Below are 13,356 nucleotides of genomic sequence, written 5' to 3'. Positions count from 1 at the left end.
ACATGGGCGTGTTCCCTAATGACAGAGTGTGTGATAAGTGCCAAAGTGAACTTTTCAAGACACGCCTTCTTCGGCAGGCACGGCCTCCATCTAAGGAACTTAGGGAAGGAAAACCCTATAAAACTCGGCAGCGAGTACGGCCGATGCGCTCCCTCTCACCGAGACCCCCGTCTGCTAAGACGCTCCCTTTAATTGAGAGACACTCTCAGTTGCTTCTTACACGTACATAATGTAAACCGTTTGTATAAAGTTTTCAGTACCCCGCCGCGGTGGCTCAGTGATTACGGTGCTCGATTGTTGACCCGGAAGACGCAGGTTCGGTTGCCGCCGCAGCGGTCGAATTTCGATGGAGGCAAAATTCTAGAGGTCCGTGTACTGTGCGGTGGCAGTGCACGTTAAAGAACCACAGGTGGTCGAAATTTCCGAAGCCCTTCACTACGGCGTCCCTCAGAGCGACATTAAACCCCCATAAACCAGTTTTCACTGTCTTCATTGCCACCCTGTCTCCGAACTTCCTCGTCCCTTCTACGGCCCGAACCCGCTACCTGCATCCCAAAATTGCCCATATTACACTCTCAGCTGCAATTGATCGCGTTATATTTCCCTGCGAGCTTCACATGTTGGTGGTTACCGTGACCAAACTGCCCGCCTATACGCGGCCTTGATAAGCGCTTCACTTTTGTTCAACTACGCCTTGTTTGATAGTTGGTGACAGCGCTACTGGTTATGTGCTATTTATCGGTCGTTATGCGATATTTATCGCAGCGCCAGAAATCGTAGCGGGGAAAAGCCGTGCTGTGCCGCAGCGCTCGGTGTCACTTTCCGGATTTGAATATAACCACTTTGGTTACGACGGCCTCATATTTACGCGAAACTTACTTGGTTTAGAACCTTCTGCAATAAGCCTCGTGCTGGTATTCGAAGTCAGCGATGCGGAACGAATGCAGAAGATCGCCTAAGTCCTGCATTCGCGATGCGTTTCTCGTACTGTTTAGTTTAAAAATAAAATGAAGTCCAACGTAGGGTTTTTCAGCAGAGATTTCTCGCTTGAAAGAATAGTTTCTCTCTCGCCCACATTCTTCCTTTTGCATAAATCTATCCACCCATGACGTGCTCTATCCGACAATGCAATCTCGCCTTCTCCAGTTTAGACAAAGCTGACATTTGCTCTCATGGATGTGTCACCCCAGCCCGTGCATGCCGGCGGCAACGCATCCACAGATGACTCGTATTACCAGCTATCATGTTTGCTTCGTCAAGGCCGTAGTTGATAAACGATACTGACGACGACTATCGCCCAGGCTCATGATTCAGACTCCGCGAAGCGCCAGGCACTAGACCACTAGCTGCGTTCGCCTTAACCCAAATGTGCATTTTTTTCATCGTTTGTGCATCGCCATCACTGCGCAGCCTGTGACTGTCACCGAAGCCACTCGGTGGCCATTTTTTAGCATCTCATTTATACCAACTCCTCAGTTCTTTATCAGCTTAAGGAGCAGTTTCGTCAAGAGGAAGATAGCAGGAAAGGATCAGTGCTCACTTGTAATGTGAATGGGCACCATTGGTGTTCCTCGCATCAGCCGGTATCTTTTGCAGCAGGAGGACATCTTGGCCGTGCTCTTTTAACCTTACGGTGTTCGCTTCCACATCCTGCGAGAAAAACGGCACAAATAAGTTAATCACAGTGCCAACTGCCACAAGCATTATAAATGCATTGCGAATAGAATAAACGCATTACAAATACCAACGGAATTAAGATTTCACAGCATTATACGTTATGGCTTCTCTTTTCATATGACATGGATAGTATTACAAACAGCAATTACAGCATGATTTGGATGCACATGTATATGTTCATGAAGGTAATTAATGCTCGGAAGCATTCGTGCGCCGTTATGTTCCCTCTTACGTTGTGCCAGTCAACATCGGCTTTGCGACGGAACGTACAGCCATGTTATGTAATGCCTTTGCAGCTAAAAACAGTCTAGCAATGCGTTAGCGCTGAAAGACGATTTATTTTTTAACATCTACGCATCGCGCTCTTTACATGCAGGTTGAACCGAAATTGCCCCTAACATACTTGGAGCAGAACATCTTCCTGATGGTCGGCAGCGAGATTCTCTTCCGAAGAAACACACACACACAAAAAAAACGCCTGCAGTAAGCAGGCCTGCTGGTATAGTATTTTACTTTCCCGCTATTCTAGAGGCTATTACCGGTTACAAAGCGGCTGACTTAACACGTTGAAACAGCGAAGCGAACTTACAGTGCACCATCGATTCTACCACACCGCACTTCTTTTGTAGGCAGCAGAGCTATGCACACACAATACAACGGGATATCTAGTTACGCACACGTAACACGCGCATATCAAAAAGCGACTTCTACACTGCGCTCACAGCGTTTGAAACAGCTAACAGCAAGTGAATAACAAACGAATACCTAACATCCTTACCACTTTCGGTTCGAGAGCATTCGTACATGTAGTAAAAGGCGAACGAATAAATCACCGCACCTTCGCGGACAAAGCACAGCCTTGCAGAGACGTAACTGCCCTGGCCAACAGTCGGAGTCGCGCCAAAGCAGACATAGTACGTCGACCGCTGCTCGATGGGACACGCGTCCATGACTTACTTCACCGGGGAGCGAAAGACTGTACCGCGCGAACACGAAGCACGGTCGAAATTCGGCGGCCTGCGTGCGAGCGTAACGACGGCGGCGAAAAGGAATCGGTTCGCGCTGGTTTCCGCGCCACAGAACGCGCGAGAGAGAAAGAGGGGGGTGATCTGCAGCTGTGGTAAGCCTTAGGAAGGCAAGGCCCACATGCCGAGTCGTTTTTGTTGCTGTTTTTGTGCCCTTTAGGAAACGGCACATCCGTGTCCCTCAGTAGGCTTGGCACCGATCCAAAGCCTTCAGTTTTTTTTTTTCCTATGCCCATTTCACAGCACGCAAGCGAGACCTCCTTCGTCTGTATTGGTCTAAAACTAGCTATTTAGGAATTGCTTCCGCTTGTTAGACTCTCTAGAGAGAAAGAGTTAGCCAAGGGCAAGTTTCGATAAGTGTTTGGTTCGTTTCCACTGAAACTAAAACGAAACCAAAAAAAAAAAAACGAAACAGGATAGCAAGATGTTTGTCTACTGTGTTGTCTAGCGTCCTTGTTTTTCGCGCTGGTGCTCTTTAAACAAGGAATTCACGTGAAGCAAATGAAAAATAGAGTAATCTTTTATATTCCAATCACTTTTATCATGGTTGCACTTTTCATGCCTACGGCTGACGAATAACTGTGGTCAGGGAGTATACGTCCGCAACCTTTTCACTTGAGCGAAATAAAGAGCTTATAATGACCCTTTCTCTTTTACTTTCACACACAATAGCTATTCCCAAAAACAAGGACTTAAGAAATTAGCATGTGCGAGCTTTCTTGCCTCAAGTACTATCTGCTTATATTTACTGTATTGGGTGTGCTCTCGAGCCACTTAGCAAATTCTTAGCCTCAGTTTTTTGTGCTCATTTGTACACATTTCCGCTCCCCGGACGCATTTTTTTGAATTCCAAGCAGTTTATTCTTCATGTTATCTTTGCCAACGCTCTTTTCATATTATTCGCAAAATTCCAGTCTGACCAAACTTTAGGCCTGAAATGCGCACCCGCGCATCCACAAGTACGATGCTTTTAATGCATGTTATTACCTCTGAGCTGTGCAGAAATCAAAACACTTGTATTCACCGTCTGTCTTTTAGCTTCGGCAGAATCACTGCCAAAATGCCGAAATTCAATCGTCGCAGATAACTTCTACACAACCCATCGAAACACCCGCGACACCCCGACTGGACCCACAACGGTCCTCCTCTTCCAGTAGAGTGTAATAATCCTATTCAAATTAAATTCTATTCCAGGCTTTCCTTCTCTCCCTCATTGCCTGAAACGACACCCCGCCCCCACTGGGCTTGAGAACCAATCGCGAAGATCAAGCGCGCGGCGTGGTGTCATTTAAGCGAATGGCGAAAAGCAGGAGAATCTAATGTAGAATGGAATAGAAGTACAGCGACTGCACGAAACCTTCCCAGGTCTACAGGCTCAATCACACTTAGAGGGAACACGGCTCCGCATGGCCAGCTAGGTACCTGCGGTGTACCACTGTATCTAACCCGTTCATGAATCTATGCAGAGTGAAGCACGAGAAGAGGGACTTCGACGTGGTGCTTCGTGTCATCCTCCCCTTCGCACGGGTTTGCTACCGGCTTGATCGCAATAGTGCTCCGCGCGTGAGCAGCCACGCGGAGCTGTGTTCCCATCTAAGTGTGACTGACCCTGTATAGGCATGGAAGTGCCGCAACTAAGAAATTACTCCTTAACTTCCATCTCAGCGCATTCACACGGCTATATTAAGAAAACTTTCTCAGAAACTTCGTCGCTGAGAAAAGTTCATCCTGCACCCCCTTATAAAACTGGTCTATAGACAGTCTATAGAATTCTTATTGACTCTATTGACTTCCTATAGATATTGCTTTTTTGTCTATTTATAGTCTATGGACTGTCTATAGACAAGTCTACTAAAAGTGTATGGCCTTAAATCTATACATCGTCTATAGACTGTCCATGGCATTTGCATCTCCTATAGACTTTTGTCTATAGACAGTCTATAGATTTTATAAACAGAAGTCTATAGACACTCTATAGGCTGTCTAAAACTTTTTTTGTAAGGGCGGGGCCCTAAATTCACAGCCTATAACACGGCAGGACCGGCCAGCCAGCGCCGTAAACACGGTTGCCGCGAGGCAGCGAGCCGCAGAGCGACTCCCCGCGGCGGGGCAGAATAGCTCGCTCTGTTTGGCCGCGCTCGGCATAGCCGCGGGGTCCCACATGGGAAGCCAGCCGTGCGACGTGGCCGGCGCATAGCACGCACGTACGCTTCGCCGGCCGAGCACACTCACCCTCAGGATGCGGTTGAAGTCTTCCTTGTCGACGCGCAGAAAATGGCAGTTGTCTTCGCGAGTCGTTATGGTCGCCGCACTGCGAGTGGTTGGGCAGAAGAAAGAACAGTCAGGCTGAGAACTCTGCCGAGAAGCGTAAGAGAGAAATGTACCCCCGCGGCTGCAATCGTTGCAAGCGATAAAAACATCAGTGCCGCGCGAAAAAAACGCATGCATTGTTCAGTTGGCCAATGCCCTTAGAAGGAACAGATTTTTTTGCTCTTACTGTCCCTTGACTGGTGTTTTTTTTTTCCCCCTCGTAGTCGCGTGCGAACTGGAAGGTCGGGCCTGACGGCACGTTATCATACAGCCGCAATGCGGCAGCCTAGACTAGAGGAATGCACTTATTTACGAGTTCGCCTTCGGTTTGATAGAAGCGATTTTGCTGACTTCCGCACAAGTCGGGCTAATTAGGAGAGAAAAAATAGCGAAATTTATGTTCTGACCTCTTCGCTCGCGACAAACTGAAGGAGTAGTACAAGGCAAAGTTTGGTATAAATAGCTTGATCAAGCGCTGAAACGAGGAAAACAAATGATACATGATGCTGACAGCATCATGTCTTCTAGTTTCTAACCCATCAATGGTCCGGATTTTATCACAGTTGTGTGTCGACTGTGCTTTCTCGTTCCTTTTCCAGACTTTACCGAATTTTGGCACCGGCCACATCACACGAGGCTGCTGTGAATAATACAGCCCAACAAAACAAAAAAAAAAGAAACGTTCGAGCTCGTGGTCTCTCACCGTGGTGCATCGTTGACGAGCGCCAGCTTGCCGAAGTCGTCTCCTTCGTGCAGAGTGCACACGACGCCCTGCGATGGAAGGAAGGAAAAGAAAGATGAAGCAGAGTTAGCGATGGAAAAAATGAAAGAAATAAACGCTTTAACCAAGGGAATGAGTAGCTTAGGGAACTCCCGCTAGTTACGCCACACCGACTGAATAGTCTGAACACTGGACACCGTCCAGACAGAACAAGGTTCAGGCGTACCATACCAGACGGAGACAGAGTGCGCTACAATTTCTCTCTAAGACAGGAATAAATAAGGTTAAAGTACGGTGCCACGTGTACATTTAGCGACAACTTTAATAACACCACTGCCGGTCTAGTTAGCGCAGTTCCCGTTTCGTGAGTTCCCGCCGCGATGCTAATACCCCTCCACCGTGTGCTTCGTTACTTTCGTTTCCCAGTCTTCGCCCAAACTCGCGATGAGGGCGGGCGGTCTGGCCCGACGAGGGCTGTAAACAGAAGTCACTGACCGGCCGCGGAGGTTTAACGAGAGACAATATCTCACTCTTTCTTTTTTTTCGCGGAACTTAGCGAACTTCAGCGAAGGGTAAAAAGGATGAAAACCTCCCGAACTGCGCAGTTTCACCCGAACCTTAAACAGGCGCTTCCGCAGGCACGCTGGAAAGAAGAAGGCCGCCAGGCGCTGAGCTCGCTTCACTGTCATCGGCATCGAGCACGGGGCAATAAGGGGCCCGTGGCCTGCCCGACAGCGCGGTCCTCTTTCGACACCGCGCTTGGGGCGGGCCAAGGAACACGCTCCTCGTAGCTCGTTATCGTAGCGTGACGCGACGCGACAGTGTTTAACAAGCGGGTCTTCTTTGTAACAGCGATCGAAACCAGGCTTTAGCAAACAACTTCAAGGCCGGCCGCAAAGAAGAGACTGGGAAAAAATAATATTCCAATCGCTGCAGTTATCAACAACGAAGCGGCGTGATTAACACGACAAGATTGGGATAGTATTAGCCGCCCATTTGAAGTTCGCCGTATCTAAGGGCCGGGGAAGCACTGGTTTTTTTTTTTTTGTAATCTTCGTTCTCTATGTTTTCTTCCTTCTTTCTTCTTTAGTGGCTTTATGATCACGTTCCACATAGCACTGAGCATACACGGACACACAGGGAGACACACAGGACGGGCTCGCTCCGTGTGTGTCCCTGTCCGTTTAGCGCTATGTGGCAAGTGAACCGTCACCAACTCGCCCAAGCTTCCACTCTGGCAAATTTTATGATCACGCTTCTCCACATCGCGAAATTAATGAACCAAAAATTATGTTCCGTGAACATGCATCTTTTTTTTGTGGCACATTTCTTAACTACACGCTTTTTCTTTTCAACAAGCGATGAACGACATGTCTGGCTTTGTCCCGGCATGCGCCTTTATGCTGTCGTTAAAATGCACCGCGAGCCGAGACGCTTAAACCCGCTTCTAAACGGCGTAAAAACGCGTAAACGCGATGTTTGTCGACTTCCGGTTTGTCAACATGTCAAGCTAGGCGCGAACGACGGCAAATAATAGTTGACAGCACGTGCGTCCTTCTTTCTTCCCTTCTCCCCCCCCCCCCCCCCCCTTCCTTAAGGCCCCGTCTCCTTTTACCTCGCTTCCTGAAACGCTCATACAACACATCGTTCCTTTAGAGAAGAAATTTAGCGTGTGCTTTGCCGGTCGTGCCGCGTGGATGTGACGTTTTCACTTTTCCTGACGAGCGAGATTTCGGAACGCGGCATTTGCCGCCGTGTCAGTTTGTTGTGGCCGAAGCTTCAAAATGCCTGTTTTCAGCCTCTGCAACCAAACGTCTGGCGCAGTTGGCAAGTCAGGAAGAGAACGGGAAAAAGAGGAACGCAAGAAATAGGTTCGTGATAAAAGAACCAGGAGGCGCTGCGCGGCTCTCAGGCTAGCTTACGCGCCCCTCTAAATGCACCGGCGGCTGAAAGGGGAAAATGTTGACGCTTTAAAAAGAAAAAGATAAAGCGAACAGAATGCTGTAGGCAAAAACGTTGCCGTCCTTTTCGTTTCTGGCAAACCCGCTAGCGTTGGTTGCATAAGCACCTGTGAGCTCCGACAAAGAGCTCTATCTATACTGCAACGACTCTGGAATACCTTGTTCGCATTTTCAACTTGCTTACAAACCAACTTCGCATAACCATTTACGTTAGAGTTACGAACGTCTGTTACAGCCCCGAGTGATCTTGCGCAAGTTTAGTCAAGCTCTTTTGCGACCGAAATCCATGCGACCTAGTTTCGTACCACCAAGATATGCCATATCTTTCGGGGAGAAAAAAAGAACAACAGGAACAGCCTTTTGAAATGTGTGCGTGAAGACTCAGCAAACAATCTCTGCCAAGAGTTTGGCTCAAGGACGTTTGCCTTTGTATGAGTGCCGTTAGACAAGACAGCAGGGAGAAAAGTAAGTAGCCGATGCTGTCTAAGAAAGCTAGCATCACCTCTGAAAGGTAAACCATTGCATTACGATGCTTCATGTGAACAGGGAATTTTCCAGAGATTAATAGTGGCCAAGGCAAAATGGAAATTTCTACCGCGCAAATTACCAGTCACGTACCTTGCCGTAGATCACGACGTTGACGGAGCCGCGGAGTATGATGTACCAGGACTTTCCCTCGTCGCCCTGGTTGAAGACTGAGGGAGGAAAAAAAAAGCGTACAAAAGAAAATGAAGCAAAGAACGCAGTTGTTTCAGCACCAGCGAAAGCTTATGATGTACGCGGTCCTCCCCAGTAACATCACATCGTGATGCTATGTTTCACCTCTTAACGAACGGACAAACTTCTTTACCGGCAGGCTCTAAAAAAAAATAAAACGAAAGACCAAATGCATACGGACTGCTCGTATGATCCGAGAATTCACTCTGGCGCTAACAAAAAGAAAGCACGTATACTAATAATTTAATTCTCCATGATAAGGCAGTATGTTTCAAGATGGCGGTAATTGAAAGGAACTAGCCCTTAATGACTACCTCTTCAGCTGTATATCATGGCTACCCATCTGCATCAAGCATAAACCACATTAATTATTGGTCTATCAATATCGTTCATAACAAACTATAAGAACAATCGGCCGATCTTCTTGACTACATTTCTTGAAAAGAGCGTCATAGCAACTGAAGCACAATGCACTCTATCCGAGCAAACTTTATTGATATCCGGAAAGCTAAAGGCTTGACATGTAAATATATCAAGCGAGAAGGTTCTTGTTACGTATTTTCGTCAAATTTTATAACTTCTTATACGAACCAAAGAGAGTCGTTAGCAAATGCGGCTTAGCCGACCAGAGAAAAGACCTCATCTACTCAAAAGCTACAGCAGTATAAACTTCCACACCCGTACGGATAAATGTCAAACTCAGTGGCGTAGAAGTTTCTCCCATTTCACAGCACGCGCGCGAATTGGAGAAACACAGGTACTGAAACCGAAAAAGTGTCCAGAACCACCGTCCATTTGCATAATAACTCGTAGTAAAGCAGAATTTCTGCCCGCAAGCGACTCCAAACGTGGCCGAAAACGCCCAACGAATCCCCCGTTACAGCAAAAGCTAAAACAAGCATGCCTTCCTCGGCTCCCCGCACGAAGCAATTTGTGCGAGCACGCCGCGACAGCTCACACAACGCAGCAGCCACAAAAGCGATAGAGACTACTCAGCGTCCGGACGACCACAAAGAAAGGCGGCGCTGCCATCGCTACATACGGGCTGCAGTCACGTTCGCTGCCTCAGCACACGTTTCTCTCTTTTCATCCGAGGGAGGAAAGCTCCGCGCTTGATTGAACAATGCTCCACGCTCGCTTTGCCCCAGTTTTGGTCGCCTTGCATTGATGTACTCTTGCATCCGGCGCTAAGTAAACAAAATATCACCCCTTCTTGTTCATTCTCACGTGTCGCAATTTCGCCTGCTCCTTTCATACTGCGTAGACAGCCGGAGTTGGACAAGTACTCCCGCTTTCTTGGTCACTAGAAAGCATAAGGTCCTTTATTCTTCTGCAAGAGCATTCAAGGCGACCTGAGGAGGCCTTAACCTAATCTGCACGCTGAGTCAGGGGAATCAGCGATGTGCCCCACATCTTGAAGATAAGCCCCTCCCGCTGACCTAACTACTATTACCGCCGAAAGATAATGTCATAGTAGTGTTTAATCCTCCATAGAAAAGAGATAAACGGAACCGAAATCAGGTTCTCCTCCAGCAAGGCCGCGGTCCTGGTAAACTTTGAGGGATACAAAACGCACAGTACGAGGGGACTGCGCACATGAAAACAGTGGTCATTGCAGAGCCAGTAGCGGCAACAGCGGCAATAGCGCGAATAAATGTCCTAATCTAGACTCAGTAAGATTCGCCCTGCAGCGTTTTTTCTGGCTGACTCCCTGCGATACATAAGTGGTCCAGGAAGTGGCTTCCTTCTGTTTTTTTTTTTCGGCTGCCTAAGTAACGGAGCACATTCCCGATCGCTGGACACACGTACAAGAGCGGCGCCTACAATTACGGGATGGAAACTTAAACTACATCTACATGGACACTAATCGATAAACGGTAACATCGGCGCTCACGTTAAAAATATGTTCCTTACTGGCAACACGTGACAGCTGCCCATTGCAAACTCGCAAGGTGAAAACTAAAATTTATCGAATCTAAGTCGCCTCTGTTTTAGCCCCCTAGCTAATGCCGAATAAAGCGGCATTCAAACGCCCTGAAGGCAAGCCTCCTTACGACCACGAACGAAGTCACACTGGACACTTGCCCCTCACTACGAGCACCAGCTGTTCCCTCCTTTAAACCCGTAACTCTACTGCCCAGTAAATAAATCAGAGCTCGCAATTGGGTTTCCATTCATTGGACTTTCGGCTAGCGCTGCACGTTTCTGCAGAAAAAAAAAAAAAGCACAACAACCCAACTATACTACCTGAAGGCTACTTCGCCTTGATTGCTAATTAAGGATTCCTTGTGCGCGCGGCTACGGCTCGACAAACGCTCTATTAAGACTGACACCGCGCAGCCCACGTATCCACTTCCCTTTTCCCCTTCCGCTTTCGGCGTTCTCCTCTTCCAAGTCCTTTTGTCACCCCTTTCCTCCCTGCCGCGCAGCGAACGCGTAAAGAGCGAAATAAAGCGCATCGCCTTACACGAAACCCCTCGGGGGCACCCCACGCAGTTCTAATGATCGGGCCCACCCGGGCCAGCTGACCTGCCGGTGAAAGTGGAGCAGCGAGTACAAAGCCACTCGTGTGGGCGGCACGACATTGTGCGTAGTATACGTCCGACAGTTGCTGCTACAGCGGCCGCAGGCGAGGCGTATAGCTTCATAGTGGCCCACATGTCCGAGCGTACATACGAACACGCGCATAGGTGGGCGTCTGCCCGAAAACTGAGTAGACGAACGCGTAGGAAAAATACAAGGAAGAAAGTGAAAGGGGGCTAGCCGGAGATGGATTCCATTCATGCGGTGTCCCGTGAAGGCCGCGCATGCGTAATCTGCGTGAACCGCCATTCCGACGCGCGTGAAAAGGGGTTGCACACCCAGCCCAGGCAAAGCCTGGAGAACGGTATCGGCCTCGTCATTGAAGACCCTACGGAGGCCACGCAACGCTATTGTGTGCACGCGCTAGACAGGGGCGTGAGCTGTCGCGCACCCCTTATGTGGCCCACGCATTCGTGAGCTTCGGAAGCGTGAAGAAAGAAAGAAAGAAAAAGAAAGTAGCAATAATGGGATGCATCCACACATGCGAGACGGTATATACGCGCTCTATTCTTTAAGGTCTGCTACACCTGCGTGGGATGACGATGCGCATAATGCATGATAATAGAGCAGCAGTCTGTCTCAGTCTGGCAGACAGCCGCCAGATGCCAGTGAATAAGAATGTGCCTTCCTCTCCTTCGCTCTTCTTCAAAAGGTCTATCGAATTGAGCTGTAGAGGCGCGCACGAGCGAAATAAGGCTGAGGCTTGCGTCGCGTGCTCAGTAGGAAGGTTTCCATGTTGCCAAAAAGGTCGCTGTATGTATAATTATGGTACTGAAACAAGAACAACCTTTTCGCAACAAGTGGAGTAGCTCTCTAGAAACGCTATTACATTCTACTAAATTAGGTATTATATCTTTACAAAATAAAAAGTACCCGCTATTGGCAGAAGTCGGAGCTTCAGGAACACGTACTCTGCCTCCTCCCAAACTGGTGAAGAAGCATGCACTTGCTTGCACACAAAGGAGCGACAGCGTAGAGGTAAAGAAAAAAAAATTATAGGGGTAACATTAAGAAACAGGAAGAAAGTCAAGTGGGTCAGGCAGCAAACGCAAGTTAATGACACCCTAGCAGAAATCAGATGACAAGGAATAGTCCTGCGCAGGATATATAATGCGAAGGAAAGATAACGGATAATCCTTAGGATATCCCAGTGGCTTCCAAGGAAAGGAAGCCATGGATGGTGGGTGGATCACATTATGGTGAGATAGCCTTTCGGGGGCACGCACCGCACAGGATTAATTGAATATCGGGGGCAGGGGTTTTCGTCTTGCAGGAGACATAGTTGTGCTGGAGACGATGAAGATCATAATGCTCTGCGCACGCCTGAGCGAGGTTTCCTTCACATGTCTCCACCGCGAACCAGCCGCATAAGTTCCAAGGCACGATGCCCCTTCGTTAAAACAACATTTGCTCTGGTTTCCAAAACAAACAGCGCGCTCCCGGTAGCAGCTCGGATGACACGGATGGACGAGTCCACATGTGGGACAGGTGAGCGGCGGAAAGGGCGGGAAATGCGGACCGCCATTTCTTCGCCAGTTCCTGTTAATCTTGCTGCGTTCCTTCTTATTTTCAATGTAGACCGGCTGGACAAGAAAGACTACTCGAACGCAGATACCACACCCCGCCCGCGCTGGAAATAGATGATGCCTGCGAGCTTAAATCAAAATCGCCGAGTAAAGGCCTGAGAACGGCTTCAACGTTGGCCAGCGCTCGCAAATCTAGCCGAAGGATTAGTTTTCTCAGCCTGCAACGCGGCGGCACCGGTGTTAATAAATTCGAATTCCGGGCAGTTTCCCGGCTTACAAACACCGCGGCACGCGAAGCACGCGGTGGGACTTGTTCGATGAAGGAGCCTCCCGCTGAAGCCGAAGCGGACCGCGTCTCGAAAGAGTTGCGCTGTAAGAAATGCTGCACTCGCACGCTACCGAAATTATTCAAGCTTCGAATAATCCCCGCGGCAAGTTCTCCGCGTCTCCGGGTAGGTTAAGAAGATTTGCGCAGTTGTTCCTCCTCAAGCTTTCTTTGCGAGGTACTAGACCATCCGTTCCGGTAGCTGAGAGGTTCCAGAGAACGGGCGTGATTTAAATTCCGCGTTATTTCCGGGTTAGAATCCGCGAAGTCTACGACGTGCGAACAAAGTCTCGTAATGAGAACCGCTGAGTTGATTAGCCGCTTCTTCTTTTCCTTTTGTGAAATGCGTTGCTTTAAGGAGCTCGTGCGTACCGCTCAGGCTTTGTCCACTAGGCAAATTAGCGACCCATTTATAGTCACCCGAAGAGTACAGGCAAAAAAAAACTATTAGGCAAAAAACTATTAGGCACGTGTTTTCCGTGCGTTTAATTACAATTAGCACGCTTGAAAG

General features: G+C 48.5%; 1 protein-coding gene across 5 annotated transcripts in view; it reads right to left on the bottom strand.

Moving 5' to 3' along the window:
- The window catches only part of Epac (Exchange protein directly activated by cAMP), a 518,190-nt gene that overhangs the window by 24,650 nt on the left and 480,184 nt on the right, over window positions 1–13,356 (bottom strand). For all 5 annotated transcript variants that reach the window (XM_089545788.1, XM_089545784.1, XM_089545785.1 and 2 more), the window contains 4 exons: window positions 8,313–8,389; window positions 5,716–5,783; window positions 4,935–5,013; window positions 1,541–1,650 (listed from right to left, as the gene is read on the bottom strand). In XM_089545788.1, the coding sequence (XP_089401914.1) occupies window positions 1,541–1,650; window positions 4,935–5,013; window positions 5,716–5,783; window positions 8,313–8,389 (334 nt within the window). The remainder of the gene's footprint in view (window positions 1–1,540; window positions 1,651–4,934; window positions 5,014–5,715; window positions 5,784–8,312; window positions 8,390–13,356) is intronic.

The sequence above is a fragment of the Amblyomma mixtum genome, chromosome 5 (genome assembly GCF_055824585.1).
Source record: "Amblyomma mixtum isolate Tamu chromosome 5, ASM5582458v1, whole genome shotgun sequence".
In the NCBI taxonomy this organism is placed as follows: domain Eukaryota; kingdom Metazoa; phylum Arthropoda; class Arachnida; order Ixodida; family Ixodidae; genus Amblyomma; species Amblyomma mixtum.
Note: the sequence above shows the minus strand (reverse complement) of the source record. Positions and strands in the feature narration are given on the sequence as shown.